The 21,344-nt window shown below is 50.6% G+C and overlaps 4 protein-coding genes across 10 annotated transcripts; 3 read left to right on the top strand and 1 right to left on the bottom strand.

Moving 5' to 3' along the window:
* The first annotated feature begins 732 nt into the window (after positions 1–732).
* Positions 733–2,379, top strand: LOC108156030. Of its 2 annotated transcripts, none has more exons than XM_017287282.2 (2): positions 733–1,907; positions 1,978–2,070. In XM_017287282.2, the coding sequence occupies exon 1, from the start codon at positions 835–837 to the stop codon at positions 1,894–1,896; it is 1,062 nt and encodes a 353-aa protein (XP_017142771.1). In that variant the 5' UTR covers positions 733–834; the 3' UTR covers positions 1,897–1,907; positions 1,978–2,070. The 2 variants fall into 2 exon arrangements, with proteins under 2 accessions (XP_017142771.1, XP_017142772.1); XM_017287283.2 differs by having other exon boundaries at positions 734–1,438; positions 1,978–2,379.
* An 8,122-nt stretch (positions 2,380–10,501) lies between these two features.
* On the top strand, positions 10,502–12,113 carry LOC108157657 (cAMP-dependent protein kinase catalytic subunit 2). Of its 6 annotated transcripts, none has more exons than XM_017289810.2 (5): positions 10,502–10,869; positions 10,944–11,173; positions 11,243–11,408; positions 11,478–11,755; positions 11,810–12,113. In XM_017289810.2, the coding sequence occupies exons 1-5, from the start codon at positions 10,699–10,701 to the stop codon at positions 12,033–12,035; spliced, it is 1,071 nt and encodes a 356-aa protein (XP_017145299.1). In that variant the 5' UTR covers positions 10,502–10,698; the 3' UTR covers positions 12,036–12,113. The 6 variants fall into 6 exon arrangements, with proteins under 6 accessions (XP_017145299.1, XP_017145298.1, XP_017145297.1 ...); XM_017289809.2 differs by having other exon boundaries at positions 10,502–10,884; positions 11,822–12,113; XM_017289808.2 differs by having other exon boundaries at positions 10,502–10,884.
* A 37-nt stretch (positions 12,114–12,150) lies between these two features.
* Positions 12,151–13,508, top strand: LOC108157658 (cAMP-dependent protein kinase catalytic subunit 2). Its single transcript, XM_017289815.2, has 4 exons — positions 12,151–12,584; positions 12,657–12,822; positions 12,879–13,156; positions 13,212–13,508. Exons 1-4 carry the CDS (start codon positions 12,172–12,174, stop codon positions 13,423–13,425), a joined length of 1,071 nt encoding a protein of 356 aa, XP_017145304.1. The 5' UTR covers positions 12,151–12,171; the 3' UTR covers positions 13,426–13,508.
* A 1,676-nt stretch (positions 13,509–15,184) lies between these two features.
* LOC108157659 lies at positions 15,185–17,423 on the bottom strand. The gene is made up of 2 exons (XM_017289816.2): positions 16,205–17,423; positions 15,185–16,147 (listed from the first exon to the last, which is right to left on the bottom strand). Exons 1-2 carry the CDS (start codon positions 17,372–17,374, stop codon positions 15,296–15,298), a joined length of 2,022 nt encoding a protein of 673 aa, XP_017145305.1. The 5' UTR covers positions 17,375–17,423; the 3' UTR covers positions 15,185–15,295.
* Between the last annotated feature and the right edge of the window lie 3,921 nt (positions 17,424–21,344).

Here is a 21,344-nt window from a genome sequence, read left to right as displayed (position 1 = left end):
AACACAACGCATACGCGCACAACAAATAAACGACGAGAGAGGAGAATAAATGTGGAAATCCAAATGTTTTCCTTTGCCGCTGTCTTTTTTATACATATTTCGATGCCACTCTAATGTTCCATTCTCGTAGATACCCTGGCAGTGGTATTGGGTCTAAGGGTATGCTGTGCTCGTGGATCAGCGGATACAGCCATGACCGTCACCGTTTAGGAGACTTTTGGTAGCCGAGGCCCATCGACATTTCGTAGATACTGAACTCTACATACGCCTGATATACGCCTGTATACCTGAAAATTATTATATTATATTATCCCCACTATGACGATCGAATGCTCTCCAGACATACCTCTCCCTCTAATATCTTCTATTTCCAAGAGCATCCTTTTCCGAAAGATTCTTCGTAGCGGGTATCGCTTAGTCGGAATATCGTTATAATTATTTTGTTTTTGTTTCCTTTTTTTGCAGCAACAGCAGCATTTTTAATATAGCGAAATTTGCTGTCATATTCTTCGTCCTCTTCCGCCCCGCGAAACCCATTCCCCTGGACGACTTTTATTGGATATAATGGTAGAGAGTATTTTTCGCATTTATAATGCGGGGCCATATATTTTCATGAACACTAAATTGAGCTGAAAAGCAGGTCGCGGAGTAGGGGAACCGTCCTAGAGAGAGAGCGGGAGGAATCGCTAGAACAGGATTCCTTTGAAATGACAATCATACGGGGGCACAAATGGGAGACACATTTACATAAAACACACCCAGAAAACACACACAAAATACAGAAGATTTAAATTATTGTATATTATCTATAAGAACTCAATTTGTTTTTCTGCCATGGACGAACAGTCGGATTCTAAAGGCTCTCACCGGCCAGCATCCCGTCGAAGATTATGTCCATCCAAGCCAAAGAAGCGGAGGTCCTGCGGCTCAAAGGGATCTACCACTTCGCACGCGGCTAGCTCGACGATCCGGAAGACATACCCTCTGCGGGCATATGCCAGCTATACGATCCGGAATAAGTATCCGGGGCCCCTGCAGACCTACGACGGGCAGGCCCGCGGCGAGAAGCGTCTCATCAACTTCTCGGATCTGACCGAAAGCTACCTTTCCCTGGTGTTCAAGGAGGTCGAAGAGGAAGAGGCGAAAGAGAAGGGAAAAAGGCTGTTGGAGGAGAAAAAGTCAAGTGGCTTGGTGAAGGAGAAGGAGAGCAAGTGCCGGGGGCAAAGTCCGGAGAAGAAGGAGGGATCTTCTGCAGAGAAGAAAAGTTCCAAACAGTGCCTGGAAAAGAAGAAGGAAAGCTGTCCAGAAAAGAAGAAGGAAAGTTGCGTAGAAAAGAAGGAAAGCTGTCCAGAAAAGAATAAGGAAATCTACGTGGACCCGAAGAAAAGGTGTCCAGAAAAGAAGGAGATCTGCACGGAAAAGAAGGAGAGCTGGTGGAGTAAGTTTTTCTGGTGTGTGAAGAAAAAGAAGAGCTGTGGAGGGGGGCAGGCCCGGTCCCGCAGTGCACAGGAGATGGTCAGGCAAGAAATTTGCGCCAAGAAGTACTACGAGATGGGGCTGCGTAGGAGCCGCAAGGATGGGGCGCCTTGGCAGTCACTCAAGCACGAACAGAAGCTGCCCTTCTACTGGACAGCGCTCACCGGAGAGAGGCTGCGGGCCACGGCGTACTCCAACTTCCAGCAGAGCTTCATGCGGCGCTTTCGGCGAGAGCAGCCGCGGGCCTCCCTCAGGCGGGTGCGCTTCGAAACGCGCTCCGAGTGGTATGCCCTGGACCGGTGCCAGCGACTGCCTTTCGTCGTGCTGGCCATGCTCTACCACGTGAGCACCGGAGCCGTGGATCTCCTGGATCAGTGCGCTGTCCGGGCGAAGTTCACAAAGCTGAGGGGCAGGAATTAGCACGAGAAAATGTAGCCTTTTCCATCTCCCAATTTCAATTCTGCATTTCAATTTACAATTTGATTTTCTTTTCTGTTTCAGAATCTTGTACGAGAAACAGATGTTGCCGCAGTCTATTTTTGGGCCAAGAGTTTCCAAATCTGCGACTCTTTCCAGCTGCCGGTGGCAGCAGCTCCTTCTTTATGGACTGCCGCCCTTGAACCACATTCGAGGGAATAATGGATCGCCGTTCCTCCACAGCCATTCCATACTTTTCGCACATGGCCCAAGGTCGCTCCGTTGACATGGCCTTCGGGGGAGGCACTTGATTAACAATTAGCGGTTCACGATTCACGATTCGCGATTGACGATTCGCGGGAAACCAGCCAAGGTCGGTTCCTCCACCCATTCCCCTCCGTTTTCCCCACAGAGCGAATCAATTTCCCATGCGCATACATTAGCCATAAAAATCTGTTGTACAAATAAAACAAAAAGCAAACGAGAGCGGAGAAAGTTTTTAAAATGTAATTTCGATTCGCTGGCAAATAAATAAAATTGTGGCAAATCGAAAGTGAGTTCGGGAAATCAGATCTCTGAGGCCAGGAACCAGGGATCATCCCAGACCGAGAGCCAGACCCAGAGCCAGACATTATGCTAATGGAAATGAGGAAATGAGGGGAAAGTCTGCGGCTGGTGTTGGGTTTTATTGAAAAGTTCCCTTTATGGCCCTGGCCGTGGCTATTCGTTCGTTGACAACTTTCGGCCGGCATAAAACGAAGCGAAATGAAATGGAAAACTAAATCAGAAAATCAGGAAAACAGTAAAGGAAAACTTGATTCGCCACGAGTACGATTCGCCCCCGGACTCCAGCCGATGCTCTGGCTCTGTAACTGAGATTCGCAATTTATTGTTGTTGATATTGACTTTTATAGTGGACCCAAACCCCCGGCACCACTTTCTTTGAGCTCCCACCCCACTGCCCTGTTTTCACTCTTTACACGGATTTCTGCGAATCGAGAAACAATTGGCATTCGGGAATTTCGCATGCCTGCCACTCTCAGGACTCAGGACTCAGGACTCAGGGCTCTGGAGCCTTCTGTCAGTCCCAACCCTTCGTTTCCAAACTCTTTTCTCCTTTTTTTATGGCCTAGCAGCGAGCGACTACTGTTGCAAAGATTTTGTTGTTTTGATATTCGGCAGTTTTATTGCCTCGACCCGAGTTCGCACCTCAATTTGTCTTCGTAAATGTGAAAAATGTGGAAATTAGTTGGCGGTGGGGCAGTCCACAGCAGTGGCGCGGAGTTCCCTTTCGTTCCTCCTCTTTTCGGCTTCGGTTTATGGCCAAACATTTCATCAATCACCCACGATGTGTCACACCTATCAGGCATGAGATGCCATGCCGCTGACGCCACGCCCCGCCCCGCCCTGCCTCGCCTGTGGTCTCGTATCAGAGGCAGATCTGTGCCGAATCGTTGTAAAAAAAGGAGTGCGACTGCCACGCCCCTTTTCTTTGCATTAAGTGTCCTGAGAGTCCCGAGGTTGAGTGTCGTTAATGGCTGCATACTTTCGGGCGCCTCAGTTGAGTTTCAATAGGCAAAAGTTTGGGTTTGTTTTGGACAAATTTAAAGCGATTTATGTACAGATATGAATTATATACAATCTTGTAGGTTATTCGCCCATCATGTAGATAGAAAACATTACAATCCTGTCGCAGGATTGCTCATTCCAACTCCCATTTGCTACCCCAAAAAGTATGATATGTACATAAGGAATATTTTGAATTGCACGAGTACTTAGTGGCGCTACTCCATGTTGTCCGTAATTCAATCAGAGACTACTGTCCAAGTTCCCAGCAAAAGCTAATCCCGGAACCCACTCCACTCCACACTATGCCCCGACTGGGGTCCATTTTTATGCAAAGTCGCAGGGCAAACAGGGAAGATGACGTGGAAACCGATGGACAAACAACATTTGGCGATGGCCATGTCCAAGTCGATGGCTGGATGGCTGGATGGCTTTATGGCCGATACCCAATCAACCCCGATAGCAGGCACGGCCCACTCCGCCCTCGTCCGCTTTCCCCATTAACATAACAATAATTATGGCTACGTTCTGCGTTGACCATTCAGCCCGGAGACATTCGGCAAACACACATCGAGGAGTGGATGGATATATACCCCCAAACTTGCTCGAATACAGAATGGGATTCCGCAGTCATAAGCAGAAACGGCGCTGACAGGCCCGCTGCCGGACAACAATCGACATCCTGGCCAGCGACGCTATGCATCCGGTTGAATTGATTTGGATTTGGACTTGGACTTGGCTTCGACTTGGACTCCATTTCTTGGCCCAGAGGGTGGCTACATTTCGAATGTAAATCGTCATTTGGAACTGTGAATGTTCCACGTAATTAACTTCTATTGGAATTGGGGCAAAGTGCCAGAGAAGAACAGGAGCCTGTTTTCCATGTTCCTGGGTAGCGTTGGCGTTGCCGTTGCCGTTGCCGTTGCCTTTGGCTTGCAGCAGCAGCAGCTCATTAGGGGAGCGGACATAAATTTCGATCAAAAATAAATTGACAGGCGTGCAGATTTAAGATGCTCGATGCTTAACTCGCTTAGAGCTGTGGGCCCTGCCCTGCCCTGCCCTGCACCCAGCAGCATCCAGGACCAGCAAATCCAATTTCCGCGCAGGACTTGGCAGAGGATGGAAACAGAAGATTGCGGCTCACGTACCGCCAGGCAGGCAACACTTTCGGCTCCCACTGCCACTTCCACCGCCGTTTCCACTGCCAGGACTTGGCCATTTATGTGAGCAGGTCATGTCGCGGTCATAAATACAACAATGCCGCCAAAACTTTTGAGAGTGTCGCGAGCGCCATAAATTTTGCTCGCAAAAACTCACGGATTTATGTTTGCGAAACGCACGCGAAGGACATGAGGCAGGCGGACAGGCCACAGGCAGGCAGGCAGGCAGTCAGGAGATAGCACCATGATGTCGCAGGAGGAGGACATCTACGAACGTAATCCACTTTAAAGTTTCGTAGCTCCAGCATCAGCCTCGGCTTCAGCCTCCGAATCAGCCTCGCTCTCAGCCTCGTCTTCAGTCAAGGATATCCGCCAGGATATCTTCTGCCTCGCTTTTGGCAGCCCCACATGCACAGCCACTGCCACTGCACGGCTCTCGAGTCCTCCACGACACAAGCCATCTTATCCAATTTGCATTTAACGCATTTTTTTGGCCAATTTCATTGGAGTCCCACCCTCCATCTCCATCTCCCTCTCCATCTCCTATCCTTCTCCAAAATCCCATTTGCAGCTATTTGCATTTAAGGCGGTCCGTGAAATTGAGACGCGCTCTCTCACAAAAATTAATAAAAGTGCGCTCCGGCTCCGGTCCGGCGTCGGCTTTGGTCCTGCCGGCAAACAGCAAACAGCAGTCCGGACGGAACCACAAGTAAAAATGTTCAATAAACGTCCGGCCAGCGCTGAAGAGCGCCAACCGCAAGCGCCTTCAATGGAGGAGCCACACCCGTTCGGAGGGGCACTTGGGTGGGCGGCAGGGCAGTCTGGCAGTCAATTTGGAATTTTGCACATTTTTAGACGCTCGAAAGGAACAGCTGACTTTGACAGCGGCCGCCCGCTGGCCGTTAGTTACTCCTAGTTTGCGGTTCCCGGACTCCCAATATATTTGCGGGCCCCAAGATGGAGGACAGAGGGAGCTCTTCAATTAAAAGCCGGAATGGAAGGCCAGAATGGAAGGCGCGCTGAAGATATCCATAGATACCCTTGAAGATCCATCGTTCGGATGGAATATGTACAACACTACGATATACTCTTATAGGGCCATGGGGTCTTCTGGCACAGCCACGCGCGAAAAGCAGGAGCAGCTGCCCCTTGGGGACGCTGGGGAGCAGACACGAGTGGGATGAGTGGGCGGAGATGAGGGCACAGAGCGAGACCCATTCCATTCTCTTTCCGTCTTGGCCAACTATTAATTAGGTTGTTAATTTTGCATTTGGCGTGCGTCGCTGGCTTTTCCCGTGAAAAGCGCAGCAGCAGCAGCACACGTGGAGAGGGGAGGAGAACGACATGCGGCATGTGGCACGATGATAAATCTCCGCATTTGTGCGACACCATTGGGGAACATGTGTCGCAGCTTGGCCGCACTTCCCGTGGCCCCCCACTCCATGGGGACAGCCACTGGCACTGGGACTGGGACTGGCACTGCCCCGCCCCCAGTGCACCTGTCTCAATTAAGCGTGCAAATCGCATGCCTGTCAAAATAAAATGTTTCCCGTGTAGAAATAGTCCCCTGGCAGCCAGCAGAGATCTAAGGGGATCATAAAGATGCAGAAGTCCCCCCAGTACCCGCCGCAGTACCCGTGTCCGAGGGACACCAGCCACCAGCCACCAGCCAGGCGCAGACCCAGACCCAGGAGATGTCGCTGTCAGTGTCGCTTTGATCGTGCCTCAGGTTGATTATTTGCGTTGCATTTGCAGCTTGTTCCACATGCCTCTTCTTCTGGCAAGGAATGCCTTTTCGAATGACGTTCATGCGTGTTGGAGTTTCGTGATAATTGACTCGGAGGTGGGGTTGGAATTCACCCAAGTGACAAATTTAATTGGCCGCAAAACTGGGCCAAATCTTGACTGATCTGTAAGTGTTGTTGGGTTCTAGAGATGGTCTATAGGGTGCTACTATTGTACATCCCTAAAGATTAAGGTTTTCCAGAAATCCCTTCATTGCGTCCACAAGATTCAATGGTATTTATATTCATATTCTACTCTCTGCTTACCAACTTCTACTACAATTCTTTCAACATCATTTCCCCATATAAACTCTCTCTTTTATAGAGCTCCCCTTTAGTGTCTTTGGCCTGCTGTTCGTTGACAGTTTTCGCTGATGCTTTGATAGATCTCATTTGGTTCTACTCGAAAAGTAAATTGAGCAAGACTCCACCGACTCCTCCGAATCAAATTGATTTCGTTGCTAAATAATTCCGTCGAAATGTGGCATCAACGCCTCGTTAATTAGAGGATGCTCTCCTGCCGAGTGGCAGCTAAAGAGCCGTGACAGGCTGCAGAGCAATTGACATTTTGATAAATACTAGATACGGAGAGGAGTACGGGTGGAGTATCCGTCCAAAGGAGTACGAGCAGTAGGACACATGTTCTCGTCTCAGATCGGATTTGGGAATGGCAGAGGATGCGGAGAAGCAGTGCAGAACTTAATGATCTGTGCCTAAATGAAGAGAGCCAGAGATATGACAAGTAAAAAAGAATTTATGGCTCTAAACAGCCACAACAGGAGCGGTGCGAGGGGACGGGGGTGTAGACCAAAAACTAACCGGGAACCCACCCCGCTGCTGAGGCCGAGGCCGAGGGCAACCCTCCGACAAGACAACTTTTATCAGAAATTCGCACAAATCACGCAAAAATGTTGCACACTTAACGTGAGGCACTCACTCGCGTTAGGGGTGAATCGCCGAGGGAGGGAGAGGTTGACAAGGGTGACCCTGCCCCTGCCCCTGCCCCTGCCCCCGACCACACCAACATTCGACTGATAAGAACTTGCAGCCTAATGCAGCACGGGAGGCCATGGGTGTGGAGTGTGGGCTGTGGGGTGGCCGGAAAGGAGAGTATCTGGAAATGGGAACGAGCAAATTTTGCAACAATTTCCGGCCAGCAGCCAGGACAAAGGACAAAGGACTCACTATGTCCAAGTGGCAGCATTTCAATTGCCCCGAAATTGGAAATGGAAAATGCTAAAATGGAAAAAAGCGCCACTGAAAACTCATAAATTGTAGATCGAAGCGGCATTTAGGAAGCGTTCACCATGCGTGACCAATTATTGAAATACGACTTTAATTGAATTTCAATAAAATGTAGAACATTTTGTGTATTTTCTGCATTCTGGCCATTCTGTGAATAGGAAATGTGCCCTAAACCAGCGGATGGAACCAGCGGAACCAACGGAACCTGCTCCTGATTTTGTTTCTGTTTCTGTTTATTTATGGCAAAATGGCGAAATGTTTTTGTATAACTCTAACAATTGTTTCCCTCCCCCCCGCCATTGTTTCATTATTTGCCAACGCATTTTACGGATAGAATAGAGAATAGAGAGAGTGCTGCATACGGGCATCAGGGGAATGGGGAAATTTGCTTAGAACCTGATGTCCACGACTACAGATCACGCTCCCCCGTTGATTTATGGCCCACAACCCGTTGGCTGTGTCAATAGTTCTCTCTTTTGATTTATGTATGGTTGTGGCCCCTGGAAAGGTGCTCCATTTGGGGCTCCAAGAGAAGGGGAAATTATGATTACACCTCAACCATGCATCGATGAAGGCAGTCGACTGCAAAATGCCAGGCCCACCCGCAGAGCTTCCTGCAGGACTCCGGTACCCCCAGGACCCCAGGACGCAGAGCCAAATCAACGGATTACAAGCGACACACCATTCACAATTCCACAATTCCACAATGAACAACAATAACGAGCGCAATCGTTGATTGAAGGTGGAAAGCCGAAATGCTTCTGCATTTGGGGTGGAATTGAGTGGAAAACCTTTGGCATTTGGCAAAGGGTTCGGGCATTGGGCATTGGGCATCGGGTAATCGGCGGGGTATCGGAGTATCGGGGTATCGGGTGTCGGGTGAATGAGTGACATCGGCGCATGACAAAAGTCACATGGCATGCGGATTAGTTACACCTTTTGCACAGGACACAGGGCACAGGACATAGGACACACAACACACAGACACACGCGCGTTGCAAAGGATGTTGGCTGTTGGCTGCTGTCGTTGTTGAGGCGGACACGGAGACATTGTTGCTGCCCGCTGAACTGTGAATGGAATGCATTTTCCGGGGCATACTCTGAACCTAGGGCTGTGCCATACTCGTGCCATGATTTATTCCCGATTGTGCAGAGATTAGCGCTAATGGCTGAGGATAGCCCACAGCCCACAGAAACAGCCTACAGCCAGGACTACAGCTGTCCTGCAGGAGGAGAAGTGGATGGATGGATGGAAGGGTGGATGGGTACATAGATGGGCGGATAGAAACCTTTCAGCATAATTGAATTTGGCCATTCCTTCGAGGGACATTCACCTACTTAAGCCCCCAAAAAATGGCCTCTGATAGCTAAGCCAAATATTAGCCAGGCCAGGCCGAAACGAAGCGAAAGACAAATGCCATGTGTGTCAACAGTTCATCGAGGCGTCAATTACTTTGCATAACTTCTAAGGACGGAGATGGAGATGGAGATGTCGTGAGTGAGAGTGAGTCCTTCAGTTGCTTCAGACAACAAATGAATTTTAAGTGTGGCCACAAGAAACGGCCCAGAAACGTGTGCGTACGACTTAATCTGCTCTTGGCCCGCTTAGCGGGTAGCGCGAACCCCATCTGGAAGATGGAAGATGGGGCAGAGTCGCAGGATATGTGTATTTCTGGAAGGAGCCTCTCTCAGATATTATCCGCTTATTTATTGCAGTCGTTACCATATCATGGCCAACTGGAGTTTATCTTTGAGGCAGCTGCTGTGGAGCCCGGGAGTTAAATGAGCCAAGATCTGGACAGGCACTACGATTTGGGCCGGGGACTAAGTGAAATTGTTTAGTTTTTGCACGACTCCATCGCAGTGCAAGTGAAAGCGGAGACGACACATGTCTTATGCTAAGTACGTGACGATTTGTATTATTTTAAGCGAATTAAAATCCTAGAAATCAGAGTCTTAGTCGAGGATAACTTGTGGCCTACTTAGAGCCACTGGCACTCCTCCAGCATTTCAATTTCGGGATGAAAGTGAATTGCAATCCCCCCATACCGAAAAGGGGTTGGGTATCCCTTTGACGGCAATCAATAATGAAGAGTTCTCCAGAATAAATGCCAGGGCATTAGGCCGCACCGCAGAGGCCGCAACATATTTAGAAAGCCATTTTCACATGCCACTGGAGGAATGGATGTCAATGTCACCGCCCTGGCAATCCGTAGGATAATGATTAATTGTCAATTTAGGTGGGACAACAGCCTGGCCACAGGCCGGAGAAATGGCCAATAAACGGCTCGGTCGACAGTTTACCTTAAAAGCCAGCAGCCAGCAGCCCACAAACGGAGCTTCCGGGATAGGCCTACAACTATTCGAAGCCCAAAAAGAGCCACACACTCACATGTCCATCAACATCAACATCCAACCTCCAGCGTCGGGCAGGAGGAAGTCCTCGATGCGGTTGGGCCCTGAGTCCTCCGACTGGCTGACATGTAGAAATAAATGTACTAGAAAATTACCAACTTATGTAATCTTGGTTAGCATCATTTATCAAGTGGACGTTTTGCAATTTTTCTTACTTTTGCAGAGACCCAGAAGCGAAGCAGAAGCATCAGGACATGCCAAAAAGTCGGCACAGGACACACACTCATGTGCGTATGTGTGCATGTGTGTTTGCGTGTAGACTCAGTTCCAGACTCACAGGAAATGACCATTTCTCAGCCTTTCTCTCGCTCTCTCTCTCTCTGGGGGACTAGAGAGTGAGGTAAATTTGTCATACCTTGAGGTCTGCTTTGAGGAATGTCCTTCTAGCTAATTGAAACTCCTTGGGAGGAGCGGAGAGCTGAACAGAGCACAACTTTGATGGGCTTCGACTCAGTTGTCACTGAAAACCAGAAAATTAATGAAATTCCAAATTCTCAATTTGTTGAGCTGCTACTCTGCCTCTTCCGTTCTTCACGCAGTCATTGGTTGCACTCTTTCGTTCGTTCCAAATCGGATCCCCATACGTCCCTACATTCCTGGTCCTGGCCTATATCTGGCTTCTAAGATGCGTGATTATGAGCCAGCAGCAGTTTCAGTTCAACAACAAGGAAGACTACAACACCACCCTCGACGCGATGAGCAAGGACTTCAATGAGCGCTGGAACAAGCAGACGAAGTCCCCCTACACCAATCTGGAGAACTACGTGCAGCGAGCGGTCCTCGGGAATGGCAGCTTCGGCACTGTGGTGCGCCCTCAGAAAGTCCTGACGATCCCCTCTCACTCCTCGAGACTAATCCCTTGACCATCAACCACCCACAGCTCCTTGTCAGAGAGAAGGGGGGCAAGAACTACTATGCCGCCAAGATGATGAGCAAGGAGGATCTGGTGCGGCTGAAGCAGGTCAATCATGTTCACAACGAGAAGACGGTCTTGAGCGCCACCCGATTCCCCTTCCTCATCCACCTGATTGACTCCTCCAAGGACTTTGACTACCTCTATCTCATCCTGCCCTTCGTCAACGGCGGCGAGCTCTTCTCCTACCACCGCAAGTGAGTATTCCCAGCTGCCTGTGGGTCGAGCTCTGAGTCCTTTATTCCCAACACCTAACGATGGCCAAGAATGCGGAAGTTCAGCGAGAAGCAGTCCCGCTTCTATGCCTCCCAGGTGGTGCTGGCCCTCGAGTACATGCACTACATGAATCTCATGTACCGCGACCTGAAGCCCGAGAATATCCTCCTGGACCTGAACGGATACATCAAGCTCACGGACTTTGGCTTCACGAAGGTACCAGTACTAGTGCCAGTACTAGCTAGGACTATATTTCTACCTCTCGTAATATCGATCTGTTTGCAGCGCGTGGAGGGACGCACCACCACCCTGTGCGGCACTCCCGAGTACCTGGCCCCGGAGATCATTCAGCTGAAGCCGTACAACAAGTCCGTGGACTGGTGGGCCTTCGGCATCCTGCTCTTTGAGTTCGTGTCCGGCCGCTCGCCGTTCGCCTCACACAACCGGGACGTCATTCTGATGTACTCGAAGATCTGCCTCGGGGAGTTCCGCATTCCCAATTACTTTAGCGCCCACCTGAAGACCCTTGTGGAGGCACTCATGCAGGTGGACACGTCCAAGCGGTAAGTGCAAGGAGCCTGCCACAGCGTCGGCATCTCATTCGACAGCTGTGAAAGGTGTTCTTTCAGCCTAGGCAACTCGCCGGAGGGGCCCGCGGACATCAAGACCCACCCGTGGTTCCAGGGCGTCGACTGGTTTGCGGTGCTCAACCAGGAGGTCACGCCGCCCTATATTCCGACCGTGACCAACATCGAGGACCTCTCGCACTTCGACCACTTCGAGACTAAAGCCAAGCTCAAGTCTAGGATCAATCGGCATCCGGAGTTGTTTATGGATTTCTAGGATCTGTTGTGGATGTTCCTTTTTTGTCAGTTTATAGTGTCTGAGATTTATCGAATACAATTCAGTTCCGATCCGGAAGCGTGCCTTTTGGGAACTTTTGAATCTACAAAATTCTAAATTCGAATACAACGGAAAGATGGGTCCCCCTCCTGGCGAAACACCCATGCACTTCAGCCCCAAGACGGACTACCTCCTGATCCTGGACAAGCTGCGGGAGGACTTCAACAAGAAGTTTGCGCTGAACGTCCCGTCGCCCGGAACGGGTCTCGACACCTTCGAGGTCAAGTCCACTCTGGGGGCGGGCTCCTTCGGGAAGGTGCAGCTGGTGCGGGAGAGGGAGTCCGGCCAGTACTTTGCCTCCAAGCAGCTGAGCAAGGACCAGATCGTCAAGACCAAGCAGGTGATGCACGTGATGAGCGAGAAGAACGTCCTGCGCTCCATCCACTTCCCCAACACGGTCTACCTGATCGCCTCGTTCAAGGACTACGACAGCTTGTACCTCATCCTGCCGCTCATCGCCGGCGGCGAGCTCTTCTCCTACCACCGCAAGTGAGTCCTCGCTCGCTCTGGTTGCTCCCGTACTACATGGAGAGTATCTTGCATCCTGTATCCGTCTTTCAGGGTTCGCAAGTTCACCGAGAAGCAGGCCCGCTTTTATGCGGCACAGGTCTTCCTCGCCCTGGAGTACCTCCACCACTGCAGCCTGCTCTACCGGGACCTCAAGCCCGAGAACATCATGATCGACAAGAATGGCTATCTGAAGGTGACGGACTTTGGGTTTGCCAAGGTTTGTATCAACCATAACACATGGTTTGGTGTGACCAAAAATTCCCTTTTGTGTAGAAGGTGGAGACCCGAACGATGACACTGTGCGGAACGCCCGAGTACCTGCCGCCGGAGATCATCCAGTCGAAGCCGTACGGCACCAGCGTGGACTGGTGGGCCTTCGGGGTGCTCGTCTTTGAGTTTGTGGCTGGGAGCTCGCCCTTCTCCGCGCACAACCGCGACGTGATGGCGATGTACAACAAGATCTGCGAGGCGGACTACAAGATGCCCTCGTACTTCAGCGGATCCCTGCGGCACCTGGTGGACCATCTTCTGCAGGTGGATCTGTCCAAGAGGTAGGCCAAGCCATAGCCAATGAAAGTGTTTTCTAATCCCTGCCAAATCCTGTAGATATGGTAACTTGATCAACGGCAATAAGGACATCAAGGAGCACGAGTGGTTCAAGGATGTCGAATGGATACCGCTGCTCAATCAGACGGTGCATGCCCCCTATGTGCCCAACCTGGCCAACTCCGAGGATACGACCCACTTTGACAAGATCAACGAAAAGCCGCGATCCAAGGCCAAGAACATGCGTCACGAGGAGATTTTCGCGGACTTCTAGCTTGATTTATCCTCAATCTTCGTCTCTTGATTCTAGTCTGTAACATTTTTCGGAAGCATAAAAAGCTAAACATTTCCACTCTACGCCACTCGATCGGCGATTGGGGATCGGGGATCGGGGGTGACTTCTGCTTGACAGCCAGCTGGTGCTCACATGTGGACTGGATGGAAGCGTAGAAGATTTCCCTGGCATTTTCTGGGAAAACAGCTGCTGCAGAGTACTCCCTCGATTTCCCACACTTGTTGCACGCCCTCGGCTCCCGATTCGACAAACTTCAGTTGTAATTAGACTTGTGGCAGTGCCATAAATCTCCCACATCTCGGGCGACGTCTTTTGTTGAAAAGATCTTTGATGCAATTGGATGGATTTATGGCCACTTTTGTTTATTTATTTATCTGGGCGCCCCCTGAAAACCGAGTGGGAGTACACTCAAGCAAGAGCATCTGTATCTATGTATCTCTCGAGAAGAGTTTCGCAGTCATCTCTTTTGATGAAACTTTTGCACGAAATTATGTTAAACAATATTTAAACGGGCGCTGCTCCGCTCCGCTCGTCCCCCGTCTAGAGAAACGCCATAAATCTTTTATACCTTTTTCTGCTCTTCTGCTCTTCTGCATATCGGGCAACATTGATTTATATGCAAAGACTTAATAAAAATAGAGCAGACAGCACGGGAGAAGCAAAAACTAGACGCCAGACCATGGACCATGGGCCATGGGATACCTTTTCTGCCTCTCCTTTGTGTCCTGTGTCCTATGTCCAGTGGCTAGCAAAACAAAGAGCCACCGAGGATGGGGCCATGGGGTATCCAGCAGGAGAAAGGAAAAAAGTTATGATTATCATAATTTTTGTTACGTGAGTTTTCATGTGGAAAAGATGAAACATCATCGTCTCTGCTCTGGTCTGTTCTTCTCTACTCTCTGGTCTTTGGTCTCTGCAGCAACGTCTGCCCTGCCTGCGTCTCCTTGGGGTGGTTGGTGGCTGGTGGCTGGCAGAAGTCGTCATCACTATAATCATGGCACGCATTTACTCCTGTTTTTACCTCTGCTTTTTGGCGCCCGCCAGGCCGGCGCCAGGACACCAGGACGCCCTGCTCCACCGCCAGACAAGACTCTGACTCCTCCGACCACGCATCTTCGTCCCCAGACACATTTTCCTCTCAATGTTGTGTTTTACTTGTGCGTTTTCGGTGGTTTCCTTCCTTAAGGAGAGGGCTGGTGCTTCCTGGCCAGACGGGGCATCGCAGAATCAGAATCGGAATCAGCAGCGGACTGTGCTTCACTGTACCTCACTGACTCTGACTCTGACTGAGTAAGACATCATGCATTCTAATGAGAATTTTAATTGCAGCCCATTGACCACTTGAAAAGTTCCGTCAGCTTTCGTTCCGGCCCAAAACGGGACACGTGGCGGATGCGCCTCACGCTCGACTAGTCTGAGAATTGATGGAAGGCCATGGCCCAGGCCCAGGCCCAGGCCCCGTGTGCTCTGTCCTGTGTCCAAGTTCGTGGCTCAACCCTCCTCGCAATGCAGTGACAAATTTGCAGCACGGAGGAAATTAGCGATGCCCGCCGTCAGATACATTTCACATTACGGACAGACAATTGCGTCCCGGGGGTTGGTGTCCTTCCCGTATCTTCCCGTAGCACTTCCCCGAGAAGTAAGCGAATTAATTGTTGTTTTGATTGCACAGAATGACGACGAAATCTGAGGATGGGTCCTGAAGTGGCTGGGAAAATCAGGAGACGCGCAGAACGGGTTTTGGGAAAATGAATTGTACGTTTATTGATGCATGAAATGTGCATGTGGATCGGTGAAAATTCGTTACGAAACTTAGAATCTAGAAGGAGCACCAGTCGATGCCCAGGACCTACGACTGTTCCAGCTCAATCTCCACAGAAACACCTGGCAGATCATCCTTGAACTCTGGCGTGTAGACCTTGCCAGAGGCGAGGACGAACTGCTCCTCGCAGTCCATGATGAAGTAGGCGAAGGGGCGGTTCACCTCGAACCGCTCCACGCCCGGCTCCGGCTCCGGCTCGGGCACGGGCAGGACAGAGGCGGAATCCTCTGCAGCCTGTGGAGAGCGGGCCTGGGTGGCCGCGGAGAGGGCGTTGGCGCTGCTGCCGCCCTCGTCCACGCGGACATTCACGAACTGGACAATCTCATCCACATGGACGTCGGGGTCCTCCGAGAGCAGCCCCAACTGGGCCTCGGTGCGGGAGAAGAGGCGCCGCAGGCCCATCTGCTTGAGCATCGACTCGGAGCGCGAGGTCTCCTCCACCTGGAACTTGGGCAGGGACACGTGCATCTGCCGGAGCTGTGCCTTCTCGCGTCCCAGCTGGAAGTCGCTGGGCTGCATCTGTGCGATGACATCGTGGAGGCCCTCCGTCTCGTCGGGCAGCAGGATGCACAGGGCGTAGCGCGAGGTCTCGTAGGGCAGCGACAGGACGCGGGCCCTCAGCTGCGGCAGATCGGCCACCAGGAACTGGCCGCGGGCGTGCATCATCGGAGCCTTCATGGCGTCCTCGTTGGTCATGAAGAAGAACTCGTCACTCCCATCCCTCAGTTGGTAGAAGGGCGTGGCCCAGCTCCCCCTGTAGTACAGGCCGTTGAAGAGCAGCATCTTGGACTTGGCTCCGGCGGAGCGGCCCGTGATGGAGTTGGCGCTCAGAGCAGAGGTGATGTCGTCCTGCCGGAACAGACTGCGGGCTCCATAGACCTGGAAGAGAGTGCTTATCAAAGGATAGCCCAACCAGGGAGCATTCTTTCTTCTTACCCGACTAACCGCTCCCAGATGCGACTCCACGGCCAGCATTATCTCGTCGGCACCGCCCTCCTTGGACGCCGCTGTGTTGACGGCGCTTTCCAGTTTCTGGAGTGGTAGACGCACCTTCTCGGGTTCACCGGCGGTCACAGCCTCAGAGCCGACCACTTTGCGCAGCTTCTCCTCTTCCTGCACCGTCTCGTTCTCCTCCAGATTGAGATTCTGACTTTTATTCTCCTCGTTGTCGCTCCTCTTGTTCTGCTGCTTCTCCACTGGATTTTCCCCAGCTGCGGCGATGGCTGGTTTTTCCTGTTTTTCCACAGCCTCTGCTGCTGCTGCTGCTTCTGCTGTTGCTTCTGCTGCTGCTTCTGCTTCTGGGGTTGTGGCCTCCGCTTCCGCCTCCGTGGTGGTGGTGGGTGCCGCCTGCTCCCTTTGCAGCTGCTCGGCCTCCGCCTGGGCAACTGGTTTTTCCACATACTGCTTGTCGTCCACGTCGCGGTCCAGCTTGGAGGCCTCCTTGTCCAGCACCTCCTCGCCGTAGGTGTCGGCGGGCACTGACAGCAAATCGTCGTCCAGGTTGATGCGCTTCAGGGTCTCGAATCCGATCACATCCTTGCTGTTACTCTGCTCCGTGCTGCTGAGGCTCTCCTCCCCGGCCTCGGAGGCGTCGGATCCGCTTCCCTCTGGCTGGAGCTGGAGCGATGTGTTGGGCTCGTTCCAGTCGTAGTCCTTCCGGTTGATGTCCTTCACATCCACGAAGTAGTGCTGCTGCAGCAGCTCCTTGAACTCCGCCCGGGCGCTGTGGTTGCGGTAGATGTAGAACCAGGTCTGGAACGAAGGCAGTGCCACGGCGGCATCTCGGTTCTGGTAGCGTCCTAGCACTCGCCGGTACACGTCCCGCAGCTGGGAGCGATCCTTGGGATACCCGAAGACCTTGCTGAACTCCGCGTAGGTCTCGCCCTCGGAGGCCTCTGCCAGCACTCCCAGAATGGAGGCCACTCCCAGGGGCGAGTGCACCTGGTTGGCGTCGATGTCTTTGTTGAACTTCAGCAGCTGCATGGCAATCAGCTGCGAGGTCGCACTGGCGAAGGAGGCGCCCTTGGAGGAGCCCTCCTTCTCGGCGGTGGGCAGGGAGCACACCAAGGCCGCTAACAGGGGCAGCACACAGAGAACCGCTTTCATTTTGGGTCGTAACGAACTGACGGATCGCGCGAGTGGAGCGCGAATGAAGCTCAAGAAAGTTGGCCAAAGACTTTTTATGAAAGCCAAACAAGAATCATTTGAATCCGCATCGAGAACCAAGCAGCAACGGCAGCGGCCGCGTCGCCGACTGCGCCTCAAACTGGTTAGCAGAGAGTGGCAGAAGCAGTGGGGAGGGGGCCTCTCTTCCATATAGGGTCTTGGAGCGATCGATCGTTGGTTTGACAAAGAAAGTCGCTTTTGCTCTACTGCGACTTCTGCGACCCCAACGAAAGTGGAAGTGGCGTGGGCCGTGGGCTCTCGAGCACCTACAAATGGGGCAAGCAAACAAACAATCGTTTCGGTATTCAAATAATCGGATGTACGTACACCTCCCCCTCCTTCCAGAGTTCAAAGTCATTGAAAACCCCAAATGGAAGACCCAGTCCCTCCTCCAAATGGACAGTCAACAACAGGTTTCCACACCCGATGACGGCTACGGCTACGTGATTGACATTATACGAGTACCAGTACGAGTACGAGTACGAGTATCTTCTGGCTGGTTAATTGTTAATTGCATTTTCTTGTCTCGTGTGGCAATGGCAATCGTATTTCCATGAATCCGAGATGGGCTTACAGATTGCCTCACAGCATCATCTGTATCTGTAAGATATCTGTAAGTAGGAGAATTTTGCAAGTCCATCCAGAGTTCTCGAGATCCACTACCTGGCCACGCTTGACGCTTGCGGCTTGACCCAGTTTCTATGCAAATCGAGTGGCGAGACACGGCCAAATCGAGCATTTGCTGGCCCAAAACACACAGTTTCAACACACTTGGAGGCCACTGAACTTGGCCGTCGCGTCGTCATCATCATCATCGTTGGCTGCGTCGTGCTTCTGATTACCAAATAAGACTCAAAGCACGGCTCGAAGCCAGGGGAAAGCGGCCAGAACGGAGAGGCACAGAGACAGAGCCAGAGCCAGAGAGCCAGTATACGTACACCAGGTGCCGGCTTGCTAATACAAAGTGCTAAATTTACACGCTGCGGTTAGGCAGCAGCAGCATCGCTCGTGTCTCTACTTATGGGGAACGAGTTTTCCATTTCCAGAACAAGTCTCGGCAAAAAAGTTGCACAATTGCATCAGGCGGTGGTGGCGGGGGGCGGATCAGGGAACTTTCCAGATAGCCAGAGAGCAGACTTACAAAGAGGCTGGGATGCTGGTTGGGTTATGTAATTTATACAACAAGTTCCGCATTTGTTCGAGATACAGATACTCTCTCAGAGGAGCGCAGGTTAGTGAACTTTGTGATTAATCAGAGATCAATTAACACAAGCGGAGGGAGTCTTCCAATGAACCTGATATTATTCGCTTTGTGCTTAATTTGTTTCACTTAAATATAGATTGTGTATTTAGCGTTGTTATTTTGTAGGGCATGGAATCCTCGACTCTTGAGGCTTCTAAGAAATGGAAAAACGGAACAAGTTTATTGTATTTTTATGCCTATGAATAGATTTGTCCAAGTCAAAGGTGAATATCTATAATTACGATTATAGCTATAATTATAGATTTATCGATTAGAATATTGATTTTTAACCTGGCTATAGATACGTATATCTCAAACTACGAAAACTATTGATTGGAGGTTAGATCTCTAGTTCAAAGTATCTTTTTTGGGACTCCAACGATTATTCTGCATATGTTAATGGTGTTTTTCTGCTGTTTAAGGACACTATAGAACCATATCCCAGTTAGCTGCAGAACTCTCCATAACTTTCACACCTCCTGCAAACAGTCTTTATCAGCCTGACATATGATGGCTCTTGAATTATGTAATACTTTATAAAGGTAAAAAGCTAACTTGTTGTTCCTTTCTGCTAAGCGTATTCCATCTTCGGTTCAGCCAAAAAGTTATCAGTACTCTTTCATTTATTTGTTGTCACCTTGGATCTTGGGGCTGTCGGTTTTATTTTGTAACAAGAACAGAAACGGATAGTATTTTGTATTTGTATTTTTGTGTGGCGTACATAAATTTCAATGCCCAAAACCATAAATTAGTGCGTCGTAGTAGTGCCCTGCAGAGTGGTTGAGTGGTGGCGAGTGGCGAGTGGTGCGGTGGTTGAGAGAATTCTTTCCATGTGGGCAGCAGACCCCAGACCCCAGACCCCGAAAGGGTCGTGCGGGTTAGGTGAATTAGAAGTTATTATGGAGACAAAAAAGGAAAGAGAGCAAGAGGAAACTAACAAATGTCGCATAAATTAGAGGAGGCATGGAATCCGGCAGGACACGGACACGGACACCTTCTCGACTTCTTGTAAGACGAGGCCCAAACGGCACCGCGGGGAGACATTAAGAATTAAGAGGAATCTTTATCCCAGAGCTGGACAATAGTTTGGGAAATAGTTTCGGTCTTTATAGAAGGGCGTGACTAATTGTTTGATTTATGCAAATGTACTGCAAAACTTGTTTCGTTGCCTGCTCCTTCGAGGCAGTAATTAGTGACTGGGAGAGATACTTTCTTGAAGATACTTTCCTCTACTATAAATCCTTTGGCTTTAAGGAATCCCATACCGCCTCCCTCTCCCTGGAGGTGGACTGGTGGCTGCTGGCTGTCATCTGTCAGATGTCAGGACGGTGGCAATACATCATAAGTCAAAAGGTGAGCCCTGGCCCCGGGGTCGCCAGCAACTTGCACAATAATTAAACTTCTGTTTATTCTCTCTCTCTCTCGTGGATCTCTCTGGCATAGAAGTTCTTAATTATGTTTGATAAACTAACATCCTCCCCCTCTCCAGAGCCCACGCATCCACACACACACACATACATGTCACGTTGACATTTGGCACTCGACAGGCCTCCCTCCGGGAGAATGAGAGATGATGAATCTCCCCTGCTTTCGGTTTTGTTTTTGCCTCCAGGGCCATGTGTGTGACATAATTACAGAACAAAAGCCTCTCTAGGAGGGGGGAAGTGGGGAAGGGAAAGGTGGTTGGGGTCTTCTTGAAGTCTTTCCCGGAATTCACGCGCTTCATTTGCTTCGCTTACTCCTTGGATCGCGAACTTTTTCCGGCACAGGCATGGCACTTCATTTAGTCACGTTTTAAACTTTAAAAAGAGTGGAAAGTGGAGCTCCAGGAATGGCGCAGGAGCAAGAGCCCATCGTCTAACAAGTTGTTTGCTGTGAAGGCGCAGATCCTGCCCTGACACGCGGGCGGAGCGTAGCGGAGGGATGGCCGGGGAGAAAATCCCACTCGTAATTGATTTATGACATCAAAGACATATTTTTCGCAATGTTGCGTGGCCTACGTGCGTGACAGTTGCCGGGAACCAGGACCAGGACCACGGCCAGGACCAGGACCTGGACCATGGCCTAAAGGACTAAAGTGACTAGGACTTGGGCTGGTCGTGGTCCTGCTCCTGCTCCTGGTCTTGTTGATAATTTTGACTTATGGCCAGGCTCGTGTCGGGTCTGCTTCTGTGCAGGATTTGTCACATAACTCGTTGTCACTGGGCGAGGAGCGTCTGTCAAAAGTGCTACACGAAGATCTGCCTCCAGCCATTGCCTCTATCTCCATCTGTATCTCCATCTGTATCTGTATCTGTATCTCCGTTCGTGTATATGTATCTGCGTGTTTCTGTGGCAAAGTTTTTCTATTAGGCGCAATTATTTCAAGGTATTATTGCTTTTAATTAATTCAATTAAACGCTTCATAAATTTTTACTTTTTGATTTCGTTTTGCCTGCGGCATTGGCGGTCGCCTGGCGCTTTCCTTTAATGGAAAAACTTTGCCCATGGTTGGCCAGAGGATTTCCACCCAAAGGGTTTAATTAACGGCAATTGCTGGCAAGGAGCAGCAGGAGGAGCGGCAGGCGGAGCTGGAGAAGGGAATGGGATGGAATCTGTTACTTTTCTCAAGATTTCCGTTGTTTATTGAGATTCCCGTGGATTCTCGTGGCTTTGGCTCATCGTAAA

The sequence above is a fragment of the Drosophila miranda genome, chromosome 2, assembly GCF_003369915.1.
Source record: "Drosophila miranda strain MSH22 chromosome 2, D.miranda_PacBio2.1, whole genome shotgun sequence".
In the NCBI taxonomy this organism is placed as follows: Eukaryota; Metazoa; Arthropoda; class Insecta; order Diptera; family Drosophilidae; genus Drosophila; species Drosophila miranda.
Note: the sequence above shows the minus strand (reverse complement) of the source record. Positions and strands in the feature narration are given on the sequence as shown.

What these genes read in the sequence shown, in the direction of transcription:
- LOC108156030 (XM_017287282.2), top strand. Translation starts at nt 835, where the DNA reads ATGGACGAACAGTCGGATTCTAAAGGCTCTCACCGGCCAGCATCCCGT.
- LOC108157658 (XM_017289815.2), top strand. Translation starts at nt 12,172, where the DNA reads ATGGGTCCCCCTCCTGGCGAAACACCCATGCACTTCAGCCCCAAGACG. An exon ending in CTCTTCTCCTACCACCGCAA is followed by an intron (nt 12,585 to 12,656) that starts GTGAGTCCTCGC and finishes TCCGTCTTTCAG; the next exon opens with GGTTCGCAAGTTCACCGAGA. An exon ending in CAGGTGGATCTGTCCAAGAG is followed by an intron (nt 13,157 to 13,211) that starts GTAGGCCAAGCC and finishes CAAATCCTGTAG; the next exon opens with ATATGGTAACTTGATCAACG.
- LOC108157659 (XM_017289816.2), bottom strand. Translation starts at nt 17,374, where the DNA reads ATGAAAGCGGTTCTCTGTGTGCTGCCCCTGTTAGCGGCCTTGGTGTGC. An exon ending in ATCTGGGAGCGGTTAGTCGG is followed by an intron (nt 16,148 to 16,204) that starts GTAAGAAGAAAG and finishes ACTCTCTTCCAG; the next exon opens with GTCTATGGAGCCCGCAGTCT.
- LOC108157657 (XM_017289808.2), top strand. Translation starts at nt 10,699, where the DNA reads ATGAGCCAGCAGCAGTTTCAGTTCAACAACAAGGAAGACTACAACACC. An exon ending in CTGTGGTGCGCCCTCAGAAA is followed by an intron (nt 10,885 to 10,943) that starts GTCCTGACGATC and finishes AACCACCCACAG; the next exon opens with CTCCTTGTCAGAGAGAAGGG. An exon ending in CAGGTGGACACGTCCAAGCG is followed by an intron (nt 11,756 to 11,809) that starts GTAAGTGCAAGG and finishes CAGCTGTGAAAG; the next exon opens with GTGTTCTTTCAGCCTAGGCA.